The sequence below is a fragment of the Typopeltis vanoorti genome, chromosome 5 (genome assembly GCF_054136105.1).
Source record: "Typopeltis vanoorti isolate ZY-2024b chromosome 5, IOZ_Tvanoo_1.0, whole genome shotgun sequence".
Lineage (NCBI taxonomy): Eukaryota > Metazoa > Arthropoda > Arachnida > Uropygi > Thelyphonidae > Typopeltis > Typopeltis vanoorti.
The window spans coordinates 3,670,001-3,694,671 of record NC_143553.1 but is presented as its reverse complement, the minus strand read 5'-3'; the positions used below and the strand labels follow the sequence as shown (position 1 = coordinate 3,694,671).

At 37.1% G+C, this 24,671-nt stretch overlaps 1 protein-coding gene across 1 annotated transcript in view; it reads left to right on the top strand.

Annotated features, from left to right (window-relative positions):
* LOC150106192 (uncharacterized) overlaps window positions 1-24,671 on the top strand; it is a 150,792-nt gene that overhangs the window by 1,155 nt on the left and 124,966 nt on the right. The window contains exon 2 of the mRNA XM_090392223.1: window positions 6,417-7,035. Coding sequence (XP_090248349.1) covers window positions 6,417-7,035 — 619 coding nt within the window. The remainder of the gene's footprint in view (window positions 1-6,416; window positions 7,036-24,671) is intronic.

The window sequence follows — 24,671 nt, the reverse complement described above, 5'->3', positions numbered from 1 at the left end:
ATCAATCAAAATGACAAATAAGAAATGCTAAAAAAACTTCCAAGATTCTGATAAGTATTCGTCAGTCGTCTCCTAATCCTAATGTGCTTCCGTTTTCATCCCCCCTCTCTCCAAAAGGTCCGGGTCTGTCATTGAATGCATACCATTCCCTTTGTTTCGTTTTCACGATCACAAGATTTTCTTAAAAAATTATTCTTAGCACGGGATTTCTTTCTTTTTAATTGAGTTTCTTAGTGTTATAACCAAGTGGCACCGGCTGACTACGTCTTGCCTTCTATGCGAAACCTTGTTTTATTCCTTTATGGATCGCAATATCGTCCGGATCCATAAAAGTCCGGGGAGAGCGAATGGCTGTGCTTTGTTGAAACTGAATTGCAATTAACTGAAAGAAGAGAAGACTCTTCTATAAGCGCACAAGTTATTTTAAGGGGTTATATAACGTTGGTGGCCGAATTCTATCGCTCTTGGTTAAGCTAAGGGCATAATAAAAAGTTGAAGGTACAAGTTTAAACTTCACTTTTTTTAAGGCTTAGAATACATGGACCTGCGGATGTTTTAGGTCGGATCTTTTACAATTTAGATGCCTTTCAAGAATAAATTAGATAAATAACGTCGGTTGAGAGTAGTTTTAAAAGTGGCTGCTGACTCTACTGGCAGTTTCCTGCCACTCTACCAATTAATTATTGGCAGAGTGGCAGGAAATGGTAATACCGTTCTAATTACGTTTATGATCGGTTAGACAGAACACGAATAAACTATTTATTACTGGACACATTGCTCGTTGTCGCTGTAGGTAATTTTATTGACAATGAACGTAAAATGGTGATTAGTTAGATGCTTAATATGGAGCTACGCCTGTTGAACGTGTTCTTATTCTAAATTATTATTGTTCATTACTGACAGTTAATATAGCGATAAGCATCAGTTTACTTTGATACGATAGCATTGCTGAACAGGTCGATGTACTTTCATTACGTATATGGAATTAAAAAAATAAAATAAAATTGGAAAAGGAGTGGAAAGAGTTGCGATGAATGTCAGGAAGCCCCACAAACATATTTAGAGGGGGGGTGATGCATGTAGCACGAGAGAATCTCGTGCTACATGCATCAGTTTTGTCGCGACACATGACTTCCACCGCGGTGGAAGGTCGGAATTGCAATAGTAATTGATGTTATCATCGAAGACTTCGTCGAGAAAACAAATGAGAAGCATAAATCGATAGTAACGAATAAGTAAGTAATGTTTGAAGAGTTATTGTTTATTCCCTTCTAACTGAAAACTCGTTTAAACAGTTAGGCATTTTAAATATGCGACTTCTGTTATGATCCTGTCGCGCATAATTTTGTATATTAATAACAAAGCCGCGTTATTTATAAACCAACAGTAACGAAATATTTTATAAAGGAGCGATGCGATTGTATCAGCAGCCGTAAGGGAAACTCGCATTTTATGAATGCTATTTTTACGCCACACTCGAATATTCTTAAAACGCTTTTTAAATATATCGTGTCATTTAGTTTACGATAATAAGTCCCTTTCACCCGGCTTTTCTTTCCTGGAAGAGTCCTCTTAGTACCTTAACATTGCACTCTTTGTATGCGTTTGCAGTTCACATATCGAGCGTGATAACGTTTTGTATATTTTGTTTTAGGCAGATTGTATTTTCAAGTGAGGTAAATGTTGAGGGACGTTCTTCGTTATTATTTCAACGGATTAATAATTATTCGATTGCTTGTTTGTTTCCATAATTCTATCACATAATGGATTGCTTGCAATTTTGTCTTTTCGTATAACCGAGCACAATTTTTTTTTTTTTTTTGCATCTTCATTTACATTTTTTTTTGCAGAGTCGGTCTTTCTAAAGCCCGCATGCCCCGTCGATCAGTGCAGTCTCATTGGTCTGGAACGCTGTTAAACCGTGCAGACGATTCCTGTTAAATTTTATCGACGTACTAATGGAACAGCGACTGTTTTGGAAATAAAACCTATTGGCTTTGGCGATGGGTTTTATTTCCGAAATTCTGGGTGCTGAGGTGTTTTAAACTGTTCAACTTGTTCTGTTTTGTATCTCGGTGTTTCTTTTGCTTCTGATTTTTTTTTTCTTCTATTAGCGTGATTTTTTTTTTTTTTGTTGGAATTTATTTCCATTTTGTGTTTTCTTCAACTGACCTTGATGTAATCCCTTCAAAATATTATTCAGTAAACCTTTTCTGTGCGATGTTAGGTCAATGCCATCTGCATATTTTTAAAACACCACTCCGCTCCCCCCCCCCCCAACAATTCAGATTCCTTCGTATTCCTCTGGAACTTCAGGTATTACTCTTTCCAAAGAAAATAAAAGGGAAGGGTTCTTCTATTTGCATTGTCTTTCTCTGCTGGCACACTCTGGGTTATTGAAGTTCACGTGATCATTCATTTCTGCGCTTTATCGTAATGTTTAGTAATAAGTTGTAATACTAAGTGCTTCTTCAAAATGTTTTTCTGTTCTCATGACATAACTTAGTATCTTCCTCATTCATCTGTTCTTCTCAAAATATTCTTTGTTCTGTTTCATATGGTCGTAATATTTCGCAATAAAAGAATATGACTTGGTAGTCTTTCTCCTCTTTTTTATTGGACATTTTTCATCTTTTGGAACACCCAACAAAATCTCTGTTTTTTGTTTTTTTTTAAATGATGATTTGTGATCCGCCATCTTTCGCATATCCGTTTGAATCCCATCTGTTTCTGGTGCTCACGTTTATGTACTTAGAACAAGAATTCCATATCCCATCATTTCTGGTGTGCATGTACACATCGCGCACACACATAAGCGCATCTCATTTGATGCGGTGTGTGTGATTTGTCTCACTTGATTTTTTGGTCCTTGATATCGCATGTAAGTACTTGCTTCCCATGCATTGCCTTTTTATTTTTTGTTTATTATTACTCGATTTGCATCATCTTTTTCGTGTTTGGTTTTTAGCACACATCTCTTGCGTATATCATCAGCAAAAATACGTATGCACATAACGAAATGTATAGAATATTGCATATGAGAATATTTAATTTCATATTATATTAAATCCCCTATTTGGATGCTAATCTTACTTGTTGATCTCTGCTTCGTGCCTTCATGTGTACGATGGCCTTTCTACTGCGTAATTTACACGACTTGCATTACGCCACGTGGCCTCAGAATTCTTACTTTGAGGTAGCAACTAAAATTCCGATGCATTCGCTATTGTAAGATGATAAATAATTTTTTTTTTCGGCAGTGTACAAACCTTTCATAGGCCTCAGGCAATTAATGTGTGTATCCCATATTTTTTGGCAATCATAGTCGATAAATGTATATTGAGTGAGTTCGTTTTATTTTGTTTATAGTTTTTATTATATTGCTAGACTCTTGAGTCCAGCATATTATAAAGAACGAACCAGCCAGTATGAAACAGTTCTGTCGGATCAGTAAACTTGCGGAAACTACTAATAAAAGGCAAATATACCGACTCTTCGGAAATTGCTTCTTAAGTAGAGCAGTATCAAGACAACTCATGTCGAATACCACACCGATCTTTACTTTTCGCATTAAAAAATAAAATAAAAGAGGATGAATTCATAGAAATTGCAAGAGCTCAAATCTAATGTATTACGTTTATTTATTCTGGCAGAGCGCCCCCTCCCCCCGTCGGAATATTTCAGCGGCGTTGCTGTCTTTTATGACTTGTTGGTAGTTTCCGGTGTCTCTGACGTGACACCAATGCCAGATTACCTCAATAGAAGAAAGCGAGGGTGTGGTAATTCTCGATGATCCCTCATATTGGACTATTTTCCACGTGCTATCTCAAGTACCCGTAAAATTAGTTTCGGTATAAAGGTGCTTGCGGTGGGTAGCGTTTAATTACAAGCAGTCCTATGAAAAAACATAGCGGTGCGGAAACCATTGTGTCGAATATTTGTATTCGCATGTTTGCACTCGGCCGTTTGCCTTGAGGCATCCCGCAGTGCATCGTACATATGAGGAGTTGTTTTTAGTTATTCCTCATCGAGCTCAAGATGATAGGGATGTTTTAATGTCTGTGTATATCCCAACGTTTCTTCTCGATCGATTAATGAAACTCCAAGTTACAGGAAAAGACGACGGAGAAAGGGCGATAGAAAAAAAAAAAAAAAAAACTGCAACGCATATTAAATAGAGAATTTCTGCACACGAATCATTAAATGTTTCTTTGGTTGAGCGCATTTGTTTAAGGAATTTCCCCCGCAAGGTCGTAAGACATTTCCCTCTATCATTCTCGCCAAGCACGGCATGTATTCTGTGGGTATTTTAACTGCTCGCATAACTGGATAGGAAGCCTTTCTGAAACGAATTCTTGGTAGCCTTGGCGCACACACACAGAACAAAGCCAAAGGTCGAGTTTTGTCCCTGATTTCTAAGATGAAATATTTTACATTTACCTTTCTGATTGCTGCTTCGACTGCTATTTGTAATTATTTTCGTGGGGTCTTGTGAAAGAAGCATCAAAACTCTTGCACACAAAAGAGCTTTTTTCACTTGGTTTCAAAGTAAGTTTACTTGACAGGAAATTATATTGTTTTAAAACATGAATATATTTTCTTCTCTCGCGTAATTCACTCTGCAACCCCAAATTTTCCTCCTGATCCAGAATATTTTCTCATATGTTGATACACCATTTTATTACTTATATATGGAAAATATAAGATTTTTGCATTGATTTAACCTCGAAAAAAAAAAAAAAAAAAAAAAAGTCCTTTTTAGGACTTCCAGGGTGGCAAATGGCAATGCTATAGCCAATGAAGTTTTAACTGAGGCTCGGCTATTGCCGTTACCCAGCCATGACTAGAGCTTTTTAGCTCAACAACACTCCATCCACACAGATTATCTTCATTCAGATGACGGGATAAAGAGTCAAGGACTCAGTCCATCGCCCAGTTCTTTTAAGAACTTTAAGAACCTCGCTATCTCCCGAGATTTTGCCTCCACTGGGACCTCAGTAAAGTTCGAAATCCTTCTGGATGGTGGTGACACGGCGGAAACAAAGTGCGCTGTGCCTTATTGATGTGGAGACAACGGCCGCTCTGTACAAGCAGACCAGTCGTGAAGATATTTCGCGTGCAAACTTTTTGTTTGTTTGCCCTTGGATTAAAACAAGAAAAAAAATTGTCTTTTATAATTTTCTTGTGCTAACACTATGCCATTATTTCTTTTATATATTTTAAGGCTATTGATTTAAATGTGCATTCATGTACGAGGAATTAATTTAAGCGTTCTGTAATTCCACCGGATTATCTCCATTTCGCTTTCAGGTTTGAAAATTCCGACTTTTATTCGCAATGTAATATTTTCTATTTATGGGAGAGAACATTTCCCATCCCTAATTACTGACAGTTCGGTTCGGTTTTTTGATTGAACGTGAATGAGTTAATTGCTGAATTCTTATTTGTATTTCGTGAGGCTGTTCAATAGCACGAACTAATTTTGATAATAATGAGAATCGAGTGACATCATTAATTAAATCGACGATAAAGCCAAAACAATGCGAAAGATTGAATTACACCACGAAAATAATAGCACACCATGAAAAACCTTTTGATTTCGAAAAAAATCACCTTTACGGAGGACCGTTTTTTTTTTTTTTTTTTTTTTTTTTTCCTCCCATCACCGAATTGAACAAAAGGAACGAGAGAGAAGTAACTGTTACACACCGTGATTTGCAAACGTATATCTGTAACGCAGCTAATTATAAAGCGCTTCCTTAGATCGGTTAAGTGTCCACAATTTATGGGAAATCGAAGTGCGAGGTTTTAGTGGTCCTGCGAATGAAATATTTAGGAACTTTTTCCGCAAATCGACGCCGCTTAAATTTTCATTTAATGCAAAATCGAAGAAAATGGGCTTTGAGGATCTTTAGAAAGAGACTCGGTAAATCTCCAAACTCAGCTCACGGGATGGGGATGTGCATTTGCATCGAATTGAGGGAACCTCCACTGCCTCGAGATAAAACTTTTTATCGCATTTGTAGAAATTTTAAGCTCTCGCGAGTTCTCTTTTAAATCAAAAATCGTCCAGAAACGTTTCAAAAGCACGTGTTAACTGAGCAGATCAGGTGGCGGGGGGGGGGGGGGGATAAGCCATTTTATTTCTGTAATAGAAATGACATTGTTTACATTTCTTTATTTTTACAATTCAAACAGATCACAAAAATATTCTACTTTGGTTAACCTGATTTAAAATTTATATTTCATCAGATAACTTAAATGAAGGAATATCTCGGGGGTATTTTCTCTCATACATCAGTTTTTTTACATTTGGCGTATTTATTTTTTCGCATACACGAGTGAAAGATAATTTCTGGTAATAAGAGAGAATTTAAGAGACCAAATATAACCAGATTTATTCATTTCTATTTCAGGTGATCATTTTATCAGATTCCCGGATAAAAAAGCAACTGAATGGAAAGAAAAAGGCTCTGGATAAAGCCATAGAAGGAATGGGTCAGCATGGGCTGGTAGGCGCCTCTGATGACAGCCTCATGAATCTTCATGAATCTCTAAAAGTGGAGTTTGATCGAGTGATCCACCAGTACAAGACAGTTGTGCAGAAACTCGAAGAACTAAGTCTGACTTCGAAACAGCCCGTGACCAGATCTGTATCATACGGACCTGCTCCCACTAAAGCAAGTCACCAGCGTCAGTTAAGTCTCCGACAGGAGGAGATCCAAGAGAGGTTAATTAAAAATAAGACGCTGTTAAATGCCATCGAGCCTACGCTGACCGATCACTCGCTGGAGATGCTGTTGAGAATTTTGCAGAAACGGATCGAATTCGACAAAGATGTGCTCTTTCAGTTCACCCAACTCCGCAAGGAAGTGCGAGACATCAACACAGGATCGGTTGTGGCCCCAGTTCTGATGCGCATCTCTCATGGCTGCGAACAAGTGTTAGAGCTGATGAAAGAGGTTGCAGACGATGATGATGACAGCAGCAGCGATATCTCCGGTTACCACAGCGACTCGGATTCTGCAATTGCTAGCGGTACATTTCCTTACTCGGCGGGTGGCGGCTGCAAAAGATACAACGTCATGTATCGATCAGGTCAGATTAATATCATTATTAGAATACCAAACTCTTTACTTCTGTGCATTTATATTAGCATATCCACACGAAATACTTATGAATTTATAAAATGTAATGAGAATTTGCGTATGAAATTTGTGGAAGGCTTGTTCATGAATTCCTAACAGCGTGAGAATTATAAGTGAAACGTTTAGAAACTTTATAGCAGATGGTAAAGACTTCTGCTATAAAGGTTCCTGTGTGAAAATGTGATTTCCTTAAAGAAATCGCATTCACTGCTGCTAAATCATTACTCCAGTTAAAAGATGTTTGTGCCTCCTTATATATAAAATACAAATCTCGGTTATAAACCGTTATTTCACGAAAAACATATCAAAATCTTAGTTCATCACTGAAAGTTTTCTTCTTCAAGAAACCACACGGAGTTTAATCGTCTTGAATCCCAGCATCTTAAATAGAGTATGCCTTATTATTTAATCCATGCACGATAGCAACTTAGCTCCAAATCTGAGAAGCTACAGGTTCGCTGTAATTGCTTCCTGATCCGGTTCTGTTAGCAGCTCCCCCCCCCCATGTAATAGACTTGCGTTGGTTCTTTGATGTACCGCACAACTTTTAAACACTCAGCACATGTTATCAAGGAGTTTCGTGAAGAATTGCAAAGGCAGTTGTTGGAAGGAGCCCAAAAGCCGGTTAGCTTGTCCTTCCACGATTACTGTACTCAGATACATTCGCTTCTCATCGTAATGTGGGAAGCGAGTGAGTGGCTGATAGCGCACAAGCAGTATCCGAACGTGAAAACAAACAACGCCTCTTCCTGAAGGACAGATGGGTACAGTATACTATAATAAAACGTCCAGTTGTAGGGGTAGTTTATCGAAGGAGTGACGTAGATGTGTCTTTTTTAGAATTTATTTCTAAATTACCGCTTGGTGACGCATACAGTTACAATTAAGCGTTCGGTATTTAAACGCAATTCTTTCAGGGTAATGCAGAAAAGGAACTGCACAAACTAGTTTACAGACAGGATGCGGATACGCGTGTCGCATGATTTTTTTTCCATCCAATCAGAGCTTTCTGTTACTTGCTATTAATTTCGTTTGCTTAATTCTTTATTTCCTGCCAGTTTCCATTCTATTCGTTATAAAATGTTGTCCTTCTGAGTATGGCACACACCACTGAGATTGTCTCGTAGATGCAAGATTACCACACACACACACACATACACAAAAAATCCTGTCAACCGCTATTAAGATTGTTTGCTGGCTCCTTCCCACGAAGGAAGATTTTATTCAACTCCCATGTTCATCGAAGGCACAAGCACGCTTATGCGGTCGAACAATGAAATGGAAGAAGGTGCTGAAGAAACGTTTGGTAGGCTGAAAAGGTTAAGTTTTGTTATGTCGATTTTGTCATAATTTCGTATCGCTTTAACATACGTCCTCACCGTGACTGTTGTCATTGTCTTTAAGTGAGAGATGAATTTCATTCGCCCTGTGAGGGGCCATCACTCCACTTGTTTCAGGGGGCTTTCAAGTGGCTTGAAAAAGTTCCATGTTTGGTCCAGTCGAGAGCAGGATTTCCGAATGATGCAGTCTCAGCCCAGTCAATAGTACTGATGTATGCTTACAGCATTTGCGCTTGAGAGGCACTAAAAAAGAAGAAAAGCTCCTCTTGGTACCGCAGAACACCGCTTCGTTACCAAGCTTTCGAAATGAATTGGAATTTGTTTCTTATTGCAAGGTTTCGATTGTAAAATCGCGGTGCTGATCAACGCTTTCTCTCTCCTTTCAAACTTGAATTTGAACGCTATTTAATATACGCTCTGTAACTCTGAAAATATAAGAGAGAAATAAAAAATAAATCTTCGCTTTTTCCTGTGACATCGACTTAGGGGTATTAGCAAGTATTCCCCGCCAAACATTTCTGTTTTCTGACAGGTTTGTTGTTTTTCCGTAACATTCTCACTTGACCATCGAATAACCCCATTAAGCTATTGCTTGCTTCCTACTGTTGTTACTGCTTATTTTTTTTTTTTTTTTTTACCTTCTGTTCTGCACAGTGGGTCGTTCGTACTGATTCCCCCCCTTTCTCCGCTTAGGACAACCTGCCATGCTTATTTTCTTTCCATGTGATTGTTTACCAATTCCCTTTTTTTCCTTTTTGCTCCTAAGGGCCTCTTCATCTGTTATTTCTTCAGTCCGTGAGACCTCTAATTTTCTTCTTGGATTCTCTATCCTGAAGGCATTCGCTGTGTTGATTACATTCTGTTGAAACGTCTCGTAATCATGGTCACGGAATACCCGTCTTTTTTTTTTTTTTTAAGTCCCTTATTATATTAAAATGTGTGTAATTTCTTAATATGTTCCTCCTTACACCCCTCGAAACTAATAAGAATTCGTCTAGTTAACTGTGTTTTATCTTTATTATTACGTAGCATATCCTCCTTGCTGATGAGATAGTTACGAAGTTTGCTCTGTTTTTATTTATTTATTATTATTAGCTTGGGTTTCTCGTTTTTATATTTATTGTCATATTTTGTTTCGTACATTTAGTTTTAGTTCCGTATTAATTGTGATTTACGAGCTTTGATTCCATATAATTAGCGCAGTGTGTCATCCGCAAAACGGTGTTAAAACAGCCATTTATTTTTGTTCCCATTTTCTATTAATTATGCTGCAGACTTGTGGTTTGTAGAAATCTCAGTTGTTTTAGTATGGGGGGGGGGGGAATAATATACATATCCAAAACTGGAACCAGTTAGAAGCAAGCAAATGTTTAAAAGTAACTTAATACCTTATTAAATTCAAAATACAGAGAACCCAACCCTTCAATAGTTTTTTGCATATCAGAAACAACAAACACATCACGGCCAGTGCAGTAATAACACGAGCAGAGTCGCGTCTGCTTTGTAAAGGTGAGCAAAGCTGCGAGTGACTTTCTTGGAAAGATGAGCTTGAGTGATATTTACATGAGTTTTAATTCTTCCCGAGTGCAACATATTGATTCCCACCACATGCTGGATAACTTCATTTAACGATCCGTGCATGCATGCAATATCAGAATGTTTCAGACTTCGGCAGCTTCAAAATACCTTTCAGGAGAAATTTGTTCTGAGCAGTGGGATTTAGCGTTGTGCTTGTGATGTACTTCTAGCAATGCTTGTTGCAAAAAAATATAGCGAAATTTTTGCATCTAAGGGGGGAGAATGGTTAACTTCCGTTTCCCCCCCCAAAAAAAATGAACATTTTATTATATACTAGAAAATATCGGTGAAATAATGCAGTTTGGTTCTTTCTCTCTTTAGTTTCCTGATCGCCCTGGCATTTTCATTGTATTATTTTTTTTTTCACTTTTGCCATGAACAAAGTTTCTAGTTATAAATAAAATCTCAAAATAACTTATTTTCCAGAAGGGGTTGCTTATTCCTCGTTTTTGTAAAACGTTGCCGGTCGGATTCCTCCATTCGTCATCGCAGCGCTGTCCTAGTTCCGCAACGGGTGAAAGGTTGCGATTTGAATAGGGCACGCAGCTGCACTATCTCACGTTAAAAACCGTGACTAATTTGCGGAGGAGTTCTTCCAAGAATAAACAAAACAAACAGAAACCCCCGTAATCGTGCACCGGAGATTGACTAATTGTGGAACCGCTCAAAAGAAAAATAGCACCTTTATTCGGTGACTGGAATCGAACCCATAAGGGTTTTCCTTTTGCTCATCGAGTGTTACGGAAGTGACTCTGAAGCTACGCGGGCATTTCAAACTGTTTTCAGCGATGATTTCAATAAGTGAGTTAGAAGCGTGGTTTTTCACATGCTGCAGCTCTTTTTCGGGAATTGGAATGCAGATAGACGAAGCGAAATCTTCTGGGGGAGACAAGTTTAGTAAATTCGGCTCCTCCTCTACATTGCTTGTTTATGTGAAACAGATTTCCCTTCCTGCATTTCGACTTTTAATTCAGCAATCCTTTTACTGTAGATCGGGATTTGTGGTTGCTGATCCTTCTAATATATCTGTTATGTCGGTATAAATGTAAGCGGCATTCTGTCCATTGCAATTCTTTGTATCCAGATCCCTTGCCATTCAAGAGATAGAAACACACTCCAGACTTAAACAGAATACCATCCAACAGAAATCCAATCCAATCCATGTTTATTGTCCGTTGAGGCAACGCAGCTAACTTTCCATCGCGGGAAGTTCCATCTACGAGTCTTTTTGGAAATGAGATTTGCAATGGACGCTTTCCCGAGAAGTTTTTTCCAGCCTATCTGACCTTTGAACCACCCAGAGTGTTAATGTGTTATACATTGTTTCTCTTTCCTAGGGAATCCCAGTCAAAATTTTATAAACAAATAAATAAAATCAGTGCAAATTGTAATAGTTCACTGTTCAGCAGAATTTTGAAGCTGATCACAAGCCAGCCTTACAGAAAAAATCTTCGTTGGTGTCTAGAAGAGCATTCCAGATTATCTAACCCTCCACCTATGGTACCTAAATGTTATGATAGGTTTACGACTTTTTCGTAGACGGACTCGCATAAATGCATCTGTTATAAACTTATGAAATCGTTCGTGGTGAAATATTTGAGAGCAACCGGAATCACCCCGATAATCTACATTGTAATAACAATGTTGGAAATAGCAGACCTTCTTCATCTGATGAAAGTAAACATGTGATTGAGAAACGGAAATAATGTCAAATGTGATTTTTTTGCCAGATTTCTATTAAATTAAAATTGCAAAACAAAGTTAACCTGATTATCTCTGCAAACCAGAAGGATTTAAATGTGTTGACACCCTCGTAAATAAAGGTGACAGCATCGTTGTTCGGAATACGAATGCATGCTTACATTCGTCCGACCCCGCTAATAAAATGATTGACCTCAGCCGAGAATAAATTCCAAATCCAAACACTTCGGTCTGCAGGAGATCGTAAATGCTTATCTTTTATCAGCGATAAACACCCGTGTGCAGTAATCATTACTGTGGACAAGAGGATAGCGATAAGCAATTGCTCGTTTTTTGCTGCCTGATCCTTATTTGTCAAGAACACGCACCAACTCATCGGATCTCTTGCCGAAACAGAGGACAACCTCTGATATTATATGGGGGTCAAAGTAAGGGAGAAGGAAGAGGAAATGTTTCTTGATTATAAATGCCCTATAGGGTATTTATTAAGGATAAGTATTTATTAAGGCCTGTTCAGAAGAATTTCGCCATCCGGGCTTCTCGTAGACAGTTTTTAAAATTTATTTTTAAAGCATCTAACTTGATTCGGGATTTGAAATGGCTTCTTGTGCGCGTACTTAACAGGACGACCATTCCTGTGTCCAGCACTAGAATGGGCAGTTGGAGCATTTGCCTCAAGAACTAAATTAAATAACGCTTTTTCTAGAGGAAAAAAAAAAAAAACGTTTTTTTTTTTTATGTTGCTCTCACCAACGAAAGGTCATTTACTAATTTAGCCTAACCATGGTACAAGAAGTACCGTAGGTGGGCTAAGGAAATTTTTCTATTTATTATCAATTTTATTTTATTTTTCTTGTATTTTCAATTTATTTTTACATAGTCCGGAAATCCTGCTCTACAGACCAAACATGGAACTTTTTCAAGCCACTTCAGGCCTCCAGTAAGCGGACGGTGTTATACCGAGCGATGAAATTCATCTCCCACCTGAAAGCCCGCCGGCCTGGTTGGCCGAGTTGTTAGCATATCCGCTCTCCAGCCAAAATGCTGCTGGTTCGAATCCCGCCGTGGGCATAGATGTTTGTGATTGTCTGTGAAAATACTAGTGGTGGTGGGCGGTAGATGGCGTTGGTGTAGTTGGTGGATTGAGTGGTGGAGACAGAGCAGGTGTCCTTCCTCGATGAGTTTTTTGACTCCTTGGAGGTGTCACGTAATAATAATAAAAGGCAATCATAAACATCCATGTCCTCGGCAGCATTTGAACTCACAACCTGTTGGTTGAAGAGCGGGTACGCTAACTAGTCGGCCAACCTGCCACCGATTTCTCAAGTGCTAGTCCATCTGTGTCCCCAGCCGTACTGGGTGACAGATCTCTAAGTGTGGTCGAATCCATTGGGAAACGGGGTCGCTTAAACGCCAAGAAATTGCGATCCGTTATTTTAATTGGGGAGGGGGAGCAATACGTTATTAGAATGACCAGTTAATGAAGAATTTGAAAGCATCGGAGCTCCCTTTGAGATTTGTAAACCAAGTAATTTTTTCTCATCATTATCATCATGGTTTGTTTACAATTTGTAAATAGGGAAGCGAACGAAATAAATATAAGAAAGAGTTGATTATTATGTTGCTTTCCGAGTTTCTCTGTTTTGAGCCAGTGGAGTTATTTCTTGTGGAGAAAGTGCTGAAAGGCTGTTAATGCACTGCCAGAATTGTTTAGTTGGTCTTCCTCTCCGTCTTTGTCCATTCGTATAAAACTAAGATATCGAAGTATGGAGAAGGAAGATGTCTCAGTTGACGTCTGCGTTGGGTATCAATCAAGGGTTTTTGGTTTGTCTCTTCTGAAATAGTGGAATTACGAATATGATCCTTCCAGGAGTAACCAAGTAACAGTCTTAAGCAGGTTGTATTTCTTTTTAAAAGAGAAAAGAAAGTTTTTTTTTTTCTGAAAGAAATTGAAATTATATTCTTCTAGGGGGGGGCTCTTCCCCCTGGCGCCTACGGCTCCAACCCCCCCCGTGTTCCGGACTAGTAGGCCGGTTCTCCTTGAATTCTGATGACTCGAATTTTGAAGACTCGACACTCGGTGTAGCCCCGAGTTTCTAAACGTTTGAAATAACTTGACAAAAAACGTGACACAAAAACGTTACATAAAAAGGCTTCTCGTTTTATATCGAGAGAGTAGATAAAAAATCATCGAAGATCACTTTCAACTCTAAGCTGTATTAGGCGACTTTGTTATTCTTTATTATTCATATAAACTGTTTTTACGTTGTGTGCATAAAATAGTAACCACAGATCACATTTACAAAGTATTTCAAAATTCCCCAACAAAAGACGGCATAAAAGATAACCCGTAAGATAAATGAAGTTTTGGGACAATCAACGGAGGGATAAAAGTGTATTCACAGAATCAGATATCAACTCATGTGATTATTATAGCATTCTAAATTTATACACTTATTCTAAACAGATTTCAATATTCTTATAGAAATTTAATTACTCTGTGATTAGATTTTTTTTGGTTCTTATTAAGAGAGGCTTGCTTCTTGGAAGACATATTTCAGGACTACTTTTCTGGATTCGAAGCGTGTATTCCCAGGATAATGATCAGCAGATTTTAAGAACAGCAGTATTGCGTAGATATATCATTGCCTATTGGGATAAGATCTCTAACAGGGTATATTCACAACTCATAACGTTTGATTAGTTCCATTGTACAGCGTAGAAAACCGTCGTGTACAATAGTCGGCATGCAGGCAAAATAACAATATGATTATAATAAATTTAGCTTAATCCTTTATCCAAGTGTGAGCAAACAAAGTTTGCGCCTGAAAATATCTTCAGGACTGAGGTAAGGTGGTACAACACCAGGGAGACTCTTTGCAAAGGTGGAGCAAACTACCAACATTCCTAACTCAGTTATCTCCCATAATGCAAAACACATCTCCTTGCGGATATGTCTAATGTTATGCATTAAGGGAAGGGCCATACCCAGACTAGTTTCGACCTTTATTGAGGTCTCTTCAGTGGGAGCCACCCACTTCAGGACTGGGGTGAGGTGTTGTACCACCTCACCCCAGTCCTGAAGATACTTTCAGGCGCAAACTTTGTTTGCTCACACTTGGATAAAGGATTAAACTAAATTTATTATATTCTAACCAAGTGAAAAATAAACTTTTAACACTATGATTGTTCATTTATAAAAAAAAAAAAAATAAAAAATAAAAAAAGCATACTTTGAATAGGTGTTTTCCAGCTTACGTTTCTGTCTATTTTTAATCCTGAATAATATCATATTCTCCTTTTCTATCAATTTTGCAATTTTAGTTATTTTTGCACTTCTAATTATGTAGTAGTATAGGGGTGAAAGAGACGTTTTTACTAAAGGTCGTCTTTCTCAATTAAAAAAAAAAATTTTTTTTTCTGCATTGAGAGTAATTTAATTAGCATGGAACCAGTTTCATTATTTTAGATCTGTGTTTACCTCATTTTACTTGTAGTGAAAATCAGCGCGTGTCATCTGCGAAGGTGTTTATTTTACACGATAAATGTAGGCCACAGAAATCGTTGATGTAGATCATAAGTAATAATGCTCCAGGCACAAAAAAAAAAAAAAAAAAAAAAAAAAAAAAACGGAGGAATATTATGTAGCTAAAGGAAACTGCTGTCGTTTTTATTTTCTTTACTTTTTTGCGATCTAACTGTTAAACTGCAGAGCCTCTGATTTCCGACAGGCTTAAGGTTTCTTCTTTTTTTTTTTTCTCTTAAATTATCATGGGATAATGTGTAAGACGCTTTCTCCAGTCTACAAACATAGCTCAAGTTAGTTTATGGCGATCTTAGAATGCATAAGTTAAGCAGTGCGTGCACTGTCAGAATCCAAACTGGTTCTTCAAGAATAAACGAATAATAAACGCCATTTTACTCGTATATTTGCTTGTCCCGGGAGTCTTGTTTCTGTTAAAGTGCGATTGTCGCTCATTATACGAAAAATAGTTTTGTAGGGGAGAAGAAATCAGCGGGAACAAAATGAAAAACACACAATTTATTTCTAGACCATAATGAAGTTAATTATTTATTATTATTTTATCGGTTTAGTTCTCATGTGACTCAGAAAATCTCTCTTTTCATCGCTTGTGTCCGAATTATCTTAATACGACAAACTTAAAATTAGGAGAAAAGTAAATATATATTTTGTAATGAAATTTTTTCAAATAAATTTTCTCGCTTCAACTTCCGTAATGTTAAACATCAGAACGCACTTGGTTAGCTTCTGTGGGAACTTTCTAGGCTTTTTTAGCCGCTTCCACGTTAGTCTATCTTTAACACTGGCAAATAGTGTTCTTCTTTTCTTTTTTTTTTTTTTTTTTCCCTTAGGGAAAAAAAAAGCACGAGTTCTGTAGCGGGTTACATTTCAGAAATTAATACCAGTTAGCATTTGGGAACACGACATGGCGAGAGTTGTCTGCAGTAATCGCTTTCCAGAAGTCTTGAAACCGTACAGCCATGAACTCAATTACCGGAGACGGGGATTCAAACAGGCTGCCTACCGATTACTAACAATCAGCTAGGTGTAAAAGAGATCCTTCTAGTCCTTCGAGGAAGGAGGGAAGGAAAGAGAAAAATGAGTGAATTAACATTCAAATTAGTATGCGTTTTTAATTTAAATATTTGTTTAAACGTATAAATTAAAATGAATTGCGAAAAGCTGGGGGGGGGGCACTGACCTCAGTTTTTCAGTTGACAGGGAGGTTATCTACTTGTAAAAAAAAAAAAAAAAAAAAAAATCTGAATGGTGTGCTTGTACGCTCTGCGGGCACATTTCATTTTCTTTCATTCTGAGAATGGGAAAAAAAGTATCGCATTCAGCAACATAGTTTTTTTGTTTTTTTTTTCGCAGCTCAGACTAATCTGAAATTTGAATGCAATTTTTTTTTTTTTTTTTTTTTTTGTGTGTGTGTGTGTGTGTGTGTGTGTGTGTGTGTGTGTGTGTGTGTGTGTGTGTGTGTGTGTGTGTGGTTTTCATATGCCAGATAATGTTTCCCTGGACATGCTGGTTGATCCGATTATTAAATCCGTAGCAAGGGTCGATTACTGTTTGCTCCAGGTTTCTGTTATTAGAAATTCAGCCGAGCGAATCATTCGGTTAAAATGGTGCGTGTCTTGTGCCATGTTAAAAATAAACAGATAAATTTAATCTGCACGGGGAGTGGACCATTTTAATTCGGCCATCATGGTTGTTTGTTTTTTTCGATTTCCTTCAATAAATCCACATTGAATTTGAGCTGGTTTATTCAGAAACGAATTGCTTTTGAAGAAATTTAAATCACTGCGATGGGGATCTCGCGCATTCCTTCCCCCATCCTCTTTGTTTATTTCCTTTGTCGCAACACCACACGAAAGTGCACAAGTTTTATAATTTTAATCCTGAAGCGCATACTCCGAAAATTGACAACAGATTGGTAATAAAAAAAGAAAAACGGAAACAAATCATTGCGTATCTTATTAGCTATGAGCATTCCACTTTTCACTGTAAACCCTTTCTAAGCAAAGAGGAAGTGGGATATTATTTACGAACCGATCACAAAGAGTTGCTCCCAAACTTCATTTTGGCAAATGTATGCTCCCCTATTAAATTCATTGAACTCAGTAAGACTGAGCTCGGCATATTATGTTAAATGCTGTTTATTATAAATTATTAAAAAAAAAAACATTTTATGTGGTAACATGCACTGTTAACCCTTTCCTCGTTTAAGTGCCTATTTGATCATAAGCATAATAACTGCGTTTTATCTTTTCTGTCTAACAATCACACGTGGTTTTATGCTAATTGAAGAATGGCCAAAACACTCGACTCATCACAAACTGGTATTGGCAATGATATGCACAAGTGATCATGTTCAAAAGAAAAGAGGGACTCAGTTGCATTCAGATGTGGTGCAAATCAGGTTTCTCTGAAATATAGCACTGTGCTAGTTTTGTTTTAACAAAGCGCATATCAAGTAATCGATATGACCTTTATAAAGGTCACTGCCAATTTATATCGCTGTCTTAAAGTTAGAACCAGAAGCTGATTGCAAAACCTAAGTGAGAACCAAATAAATTGTTCATGCAATGCATATTATTTCAAACAGCTGCTAAACTGTCAAAATCCCAAAGCAACAATCCTCGCCAGAATTTACTCTACTTGTGAACCGGAAGTCAAAGAGCCATCATTCAGTGAAATAGAAACAAGCATTAAAACTCTTAAAAATAATAAAGCTGCAGGATTTGATAAAGTCAAATGTGAACAAATTAAATACGGAGGAAAAGAATTAACTAACAAAATGTTTGCACTAATTAAACTCATATGGAAAAAGGAAAAACTGCCAGAAGACTGGAAAGAATCAATAATAATCCCCAACGAGAAAAAATGCGATAAAAGGAAATGTGAAAACTATAGAAGCATCTCACCTTTAAATGCTAGTTAAAAAATCCTGTCTCATATTATCCTAAAAAGAATTATCCCATATGCAGAGGAGATTCTCGGAGAATATCTGGCAGGATTCAGAAGAAATCGATCAACCATTGATCACCTTTTTCCCTTGAGACAAATTCTAAAGAAAAATTGAGAATACAATAAAGTCCTATTTCTTTATTGACAGAAATTTAATCGTATTGGTCAAAATGTGTGTACAGGAAAATCAATATAGAGTCCTCGCTAACAACGTTTCATGAGAGCCATTCAACATCTCCACAGGTTTAAAACACGGAGATGCGATATTCACTTATACCAGTGGTGTTCAACCTTTTTTTACTACGCGAGCTACTTTTCTATAAAAAGTTATTCGGCGATCTACTCTCTTATATAGATCACGTTCCCCCAACCTGATATCTGATTAATCACAAATAAACAACTAAAAAAATACACAACTAAAAACTTTGTGTATTTAAAAATTTATTTATCACTTTTAATTATTTTAATAGAAAAAAAAAATATATATATATATATTGGAATAAAATATTTATTTCTCTATTTTGGAAAGCCAAAGTTAGAAAAAACAGCAGATTGATTACAAACTCACAAGTTACAGGAAATGCTGGTTGATTAAAAAAAAAAAAAAAGTTAATGTGAATGGCATTGTTTGGACCTCGTAATATTTTCAAGTCAAGTTGATATGAAGAAGTGGCCAATCGCAGACAATCATCCAAATGATCGTTTGTAATCTGGTTTCTTAATTGATTTTTTATGACGGTCATATTTTGAAAAAGCGGATTCTGACAAGTATGTCGATCCGAAACACGACAGAATTTTTCGCGCGATATCAGTTAATATTGGGAATTTTTCATGCACATACTTCCAAATGACTTAATTGTTTATTGATTTTAAATGTAATCTATTCTGAATGTTTATTATCTCAAGTTCTACTTCGGCTTGGTTTATATAAACAGCTCACTAATTTTATTTGAAATTCTGAGATGTTCAAGTTTTCTTGAAATGGATTATTGATAAAAGATATAATAATTTCAGTTTTATTAAAATCTTTAAACCTTGAATTTATTTCTTCCTCAACTAATTCTATTTCACGAATAAATTCTTTTAAATCATAGCGAAGCATTTCTTGATTTTGTTCAAAAACTTTTAATAAATATGGGAGATGTCTAAATTCGCGGTCATTTATATTTTTCTTTAATAAAAGTAAGTATTGTTGGAAAGTTTTTATTGAACTTAACATGTCAATTAAATTTTTATCTCTACCTTGTAACTCTAAATTTAAATTGCTTAATTTCGTACAGAAATCTCCTAAAAATGATAAGTGTAACAACCATCTTTTATCACCCAATTGTGGATAAATATCTCCTTTTTCATCAAGAAAAAATTTTATATCGTTTATTAATGCAAGAAATCTTTCTAAAAATTGACTTCTGCTGAGCCAGCGAACATTATTGTACAACAGAAGTTCCCTATCATCATGTGCCTGTAATTTAAATAACCGCCGTGGCAGGGCTTTTCCTCAAACAGAAGTTACAATTTTAAATGTAATATCCAAAACATCTTTTGTGTTTAATCTTTTACTACACAGTATTTGTGGGTGAATAATACAGCGGTAGGTTAAAAAATCTGGATATCTGTCATCGTTTTTACATAATGAAATGAAGCCTGATTTATTACCTATCATTGCAGGAGCACCATCAGTAGTAATAGACACAAGTTTAAAAATCGGACGTTTGTGTTGTTTCACAAATTCATCAAATGCCGAAAAAATGTCTTCTCCCCTAGTCCTTCCGAACAATGGTATAATTTTCAAAAATTCTTCACTTGAATAATCTTGAAATACCATGCGAATAAATACCATTAACTGGGTAATATCAGTGAAGTCGTTTGATTCATCAAATTGTAATGAAAACGCAACACACTGATGAATGTCTGACATTAACCTGGACTGGAAACGTTTCTCCGACAATTGGAACTCTTCCTTTCGCAATTTGAAACCTTGTCTGCTCTCTCTTTAGCGACATCTCGAACCGAGAAGCTCCTTTCTGGAAGCGGAAAACTCCTCTCTCAAGCAACGTGGATCCCGGCAGTCTCTCCGACGGCGACTCTGGACCGGGCGGTCTCCTCTCTGACAGCAATGCTGGAACCGAACCCCTTCTGCTTGCTTCAGTCCCTTTTTATTAGGCCTCCTCTGAGACCTCGCATGAAGTTAGGCAACACCCAAAGAATCGGTATGAGTCTTTCATCTTAAGTTTCAAGTTCGGCACGCCTTTTGTTCTCCTCCGCTTTCTTTTGATTGTAAGTTGTCGGCCATCGGAAAGCTGTTTGAACTCTTTCTGACTGACGTCTTAGATGTTTACACTTAGAGCCTGCAAGCCTTTCTCATACATACAAGTTTCAATAACAATCTTTCTAATGCCGCCATGTACAGCTTCGGCAACAAAAATAATGCCTTTGTTTTAACACTCTAACATATTCTTATTAAAGCAGTATATACAGTTAGCTTCAAAAGAGTTATTTACAAAAACATCTAATACAAACTATACCGAGACAAACAAAGTTTATTTTTTTACAATATTCAGTGGGACTTGACCTAAGTAAAAAAAAATCGATGTAATGTGCTTTGGAATATTTAAGCTACAAATCGAGTTTTTACACTTTGCTTATAATCGTATTCACTCGGCTTGCTGTTTGACTTCCACTGATCCAAATTAATTCCTTTTCCTCGGACTTATAAGAAAATTACTGATTTGACAATTTTAACGAAAAATAAACAATAGCAATACTTTTAAAGCGAATTAAAATAATACAAAATAATGATAAATAAAATATGTTTTCAGTTTTAATTAAATTTGTAAGTAAGGAGGAATACACAAGAGATCAACCAAAAATCGCTCCGCGATCGACGGATTGAACACCCTTGACCTATACTATTCAACATAGGTTTAGAAAAAGTAATTCGAGAAACAACGAAAAGTATTGCATCATTCCTGGGGTATGCAGACGTTATTGATATTATTGGAGAAAGCGCAGATCATATAACTGAAACTTTTATAAACCTTAAATCCTCTTCCGAAAAAATATCTTAATATTAACCAAAATAAAACTGAATATTTAAAAGTATCTAGACGTAATGATCTCAATAAGTCATCAACTATTCAATTTGCTGACATGATATTGAAAAACACAATACAATGTAAATGTATAAGCTCTATAATAACTAAAGATAATAAGATCCAAACAGAAATAAAGATGAGAATCCAAGCAGGTAATAAATCATATTTCTCACTTCAGCACCTCCTCTCATCTAAAAATCTGTCTTATGAATCTAAAATAAATACCTACAGAATGCTAATTAGACCAGTCGTATTATGTAGTGCAGAGACATGGAATATAACAAAAGCTGATGATCAATTACAACTCTTCGAAAACAAAATCTAAAGAAAAATATTTGGTCCGGTTAAAGATCCTGTGACAGATGAATGGAGAAGGCGAACAAATAAAGAATTCTATGAACTTTATAAGAAGCCACTCGTAATAAAATCAGAGCTAGTCGCATGAGATGGTTAGGTCACCTGGAAAGAATGGAGGATAAGAGGCTAGTGAGGAGAACCTTTTTACGCCACACAAATGGAAGACGTCCTAGAGGAAGACCCCGCAAAAGATGGATGGATAACATTCAAATGGACATGAAAGAGCTGAAGCTGCGAAACTGGAAGGAGTTGGCTAAGGATAGGAAAAATGGAGAACTGTGGTGCTTGCAGCTAAGAACCTTAAGGGTTCGTGAAGCTTAAGAAGAATGCATATTATTTCAGCGAAATACTCGAATACACCAAAAATCACCACAAAAACCACCGGACTGGTTGGCTTAGTGGATATGTGTCCGCTGATCAACAGGCTGCAGGTTTGAATCTCGTATTGGGCATGCATCGATGTTCGTGAATGCCTTCCTGACGTAGATTAATTCCACAGTCCAGTGTGTGTGTGTAAAGTAGGGATGTTCGTAGTTAGCGCCGAAGCCACATTAAGGACGAGGCAAGTGGTATATTATGCCTATCAGTGGAGTGTGTTCTTTTGACCGGTTTGTCTGTTTTGTGAGGTGAAACTCCTCCTACCACTGTACGAGGTCATCTAACTCCCTTTCACGTGGAATGTCCTGATAAAGGTTCTTCGTGTGCTAGACGGGATTCGAACACATACAGAATGTGCGATCAGCTTCTCATGCTGGAGGCTGTCCAGGCCTCCAGTATTGGAAGTCTGAAGTGGATTGAACAAAATTCCACGTTTGGTCTTCCTTAGCCCTACCCATTCTTAACTCTGCCAGCATTGACGATGTCCTTTGATCGCAAAGAGCAGAGTTTGGATCCAATCTAGGATGCAAAGAAGCTTTAGAATAGTTTGGCATTTGAAGGCGAGTTAGTCCTTTCCGATATGGGGTGGCGGGGTTTTAAATCCCGCAATGATCAGAATAGACAAAGTATAACTGACCTTCTTTGGCTATAATCTCTAAGAAACCACAAAAATTCGTGGTACTAATGCACGAAGAAAATATTTTCTCCTAACCATTAAAATCCCTTCGGAACTTTGACTAGTAAGAGTAAACTGATTCTTGTAATGGCTGTTTCTTGAAATTTTTCTTATATTGTGCACATTACTGGTTGTATAATTTCCTAGTAATCACGCTCATGATTGATGGGTAATATTTTGTTTAGAAATATTTTTGTGGCTCCCATTCACAAAAGCCTACAATACGTACATTCGCATCGTGGGTGGGTTAATGATTTTTTCCATTTTTATTGATTTTATATATAATATATATACATATTTATTTATTTTTTTACCAGGTTCGGAAACCCTGTCTAGAAACCCAAACATGGAATTTTTTTAAGCCGCTTCAGACCTTCAATAAGCGGGATGGCGGTCATCCACCGGACAATGAAATTCACCTCTCGCCAAATGACACTCAAACATCCATGCCCACGGCGGAATTCGAACCCGCAGCTTGTTGGGTGGAGAGTGCGCTAACCGCTCGGCCATCCAGGCTGGAAATAACAAGCTTGAAATTTTAGCAAAATTTTCTGAATCCTGAGGGTTCATTTTGCTTCAATTTTACATTTAGGTGATGTGAAGAGCAAGAACAGTTTTGTAATATTTTGTTCGTGTATAAAATTTGAATTCAGTAGCCCAACTCTCTGAATTAAGTTTTTAAAGATATCGGACAGAGTTATGCTCTCTCTTTCACACACACACACACACACACACACACAGAGAGAAAAGAGAGATTATTTAGGCCTTTTCTAGCCGTCATTGAACTGAAATGAATTGCCAAAAAAAATTCCTCGCAAAAGAGACAAACTAGACAGTAAACAAAATATACAAGAAAGTGGCATACCTATGCTTACCAACTTTCACTGCCTCGAGAATAGTCTTAAACATTCCAACTTAACATGATTAAGAATGATTTGCAAGTTTTCCTTAGTGGAATCACTTAAAAAAAAAAAAAAAAGTCGAAACAGCAGCAACTATCACATGCGCACCAGAAACTGAGCTGTCACAGGCTACTAGGATGGAGCACATTTGCCACCGAGGGATGTGTGTATGTGAGAGAAACAGAAAAAAAAAATAGCTCCATTCATTATGGGGCAAGTGAAGTGGCCTTTCAGAAAACGTGACAAGGCATAAACCTCCTCGCTGTTGGTGATGCACTCAGCTTCGCGTTCTTATTGAGTGAACGTATGGCAGGCAGAAACACGGCGACCTTGGAAACAGCAAGCGACAAGAAGTTAGTAGAACAGAAGCTGCTCAATAGTGGATGCTGAAGTGTGACGAAAGCGTTTAAAATTGAGATCCCCGAAACAAAAGCCAAGCGATCAGCATTTCCATCGGATCAAGATGGATGGCGGATGCTCTGCTGAGCAGCAACCACTTTAGTCAGTGACGAAGTCCTAAGAGGAGAGTAGATCTTGCTTATGGATGGAGAAATTTTTTCTTTTTTAAATTCAAATTTTGTTTTTAAATTTTAGATAATAATATTTACAAAAGTATATAAATCCTTATAATACCAAATGTACACGTCAGCGCAGCACACATTTGGTGTGATCTAATTCACTGTAATGGTTACTTTTTAAATATAACTTGCACTGATTTTTAAAAAGATTATTATAGAAGTTTCCTTGATTATTTTCCTGATCTTGTTTGTAAATGGCCCTTTTTTTTTTTTTTAATTATTACGGTAGGCTATTTCAGAATTTTTGGAAACCAACAGTATTTTGTAGAGAAATTTATTTGCTGCGAGAGGTTTCGTCCATGCGAATACTGTAATAGAAACCGTTTGTTTCCGTGTATGTGAAATGGAATGTTCTTAACTTTGTCGCAGTTAAGAATCTTACACGTCCAGATCAGTCTTTCTCAATCGTTTTACCCAGAAGGAAA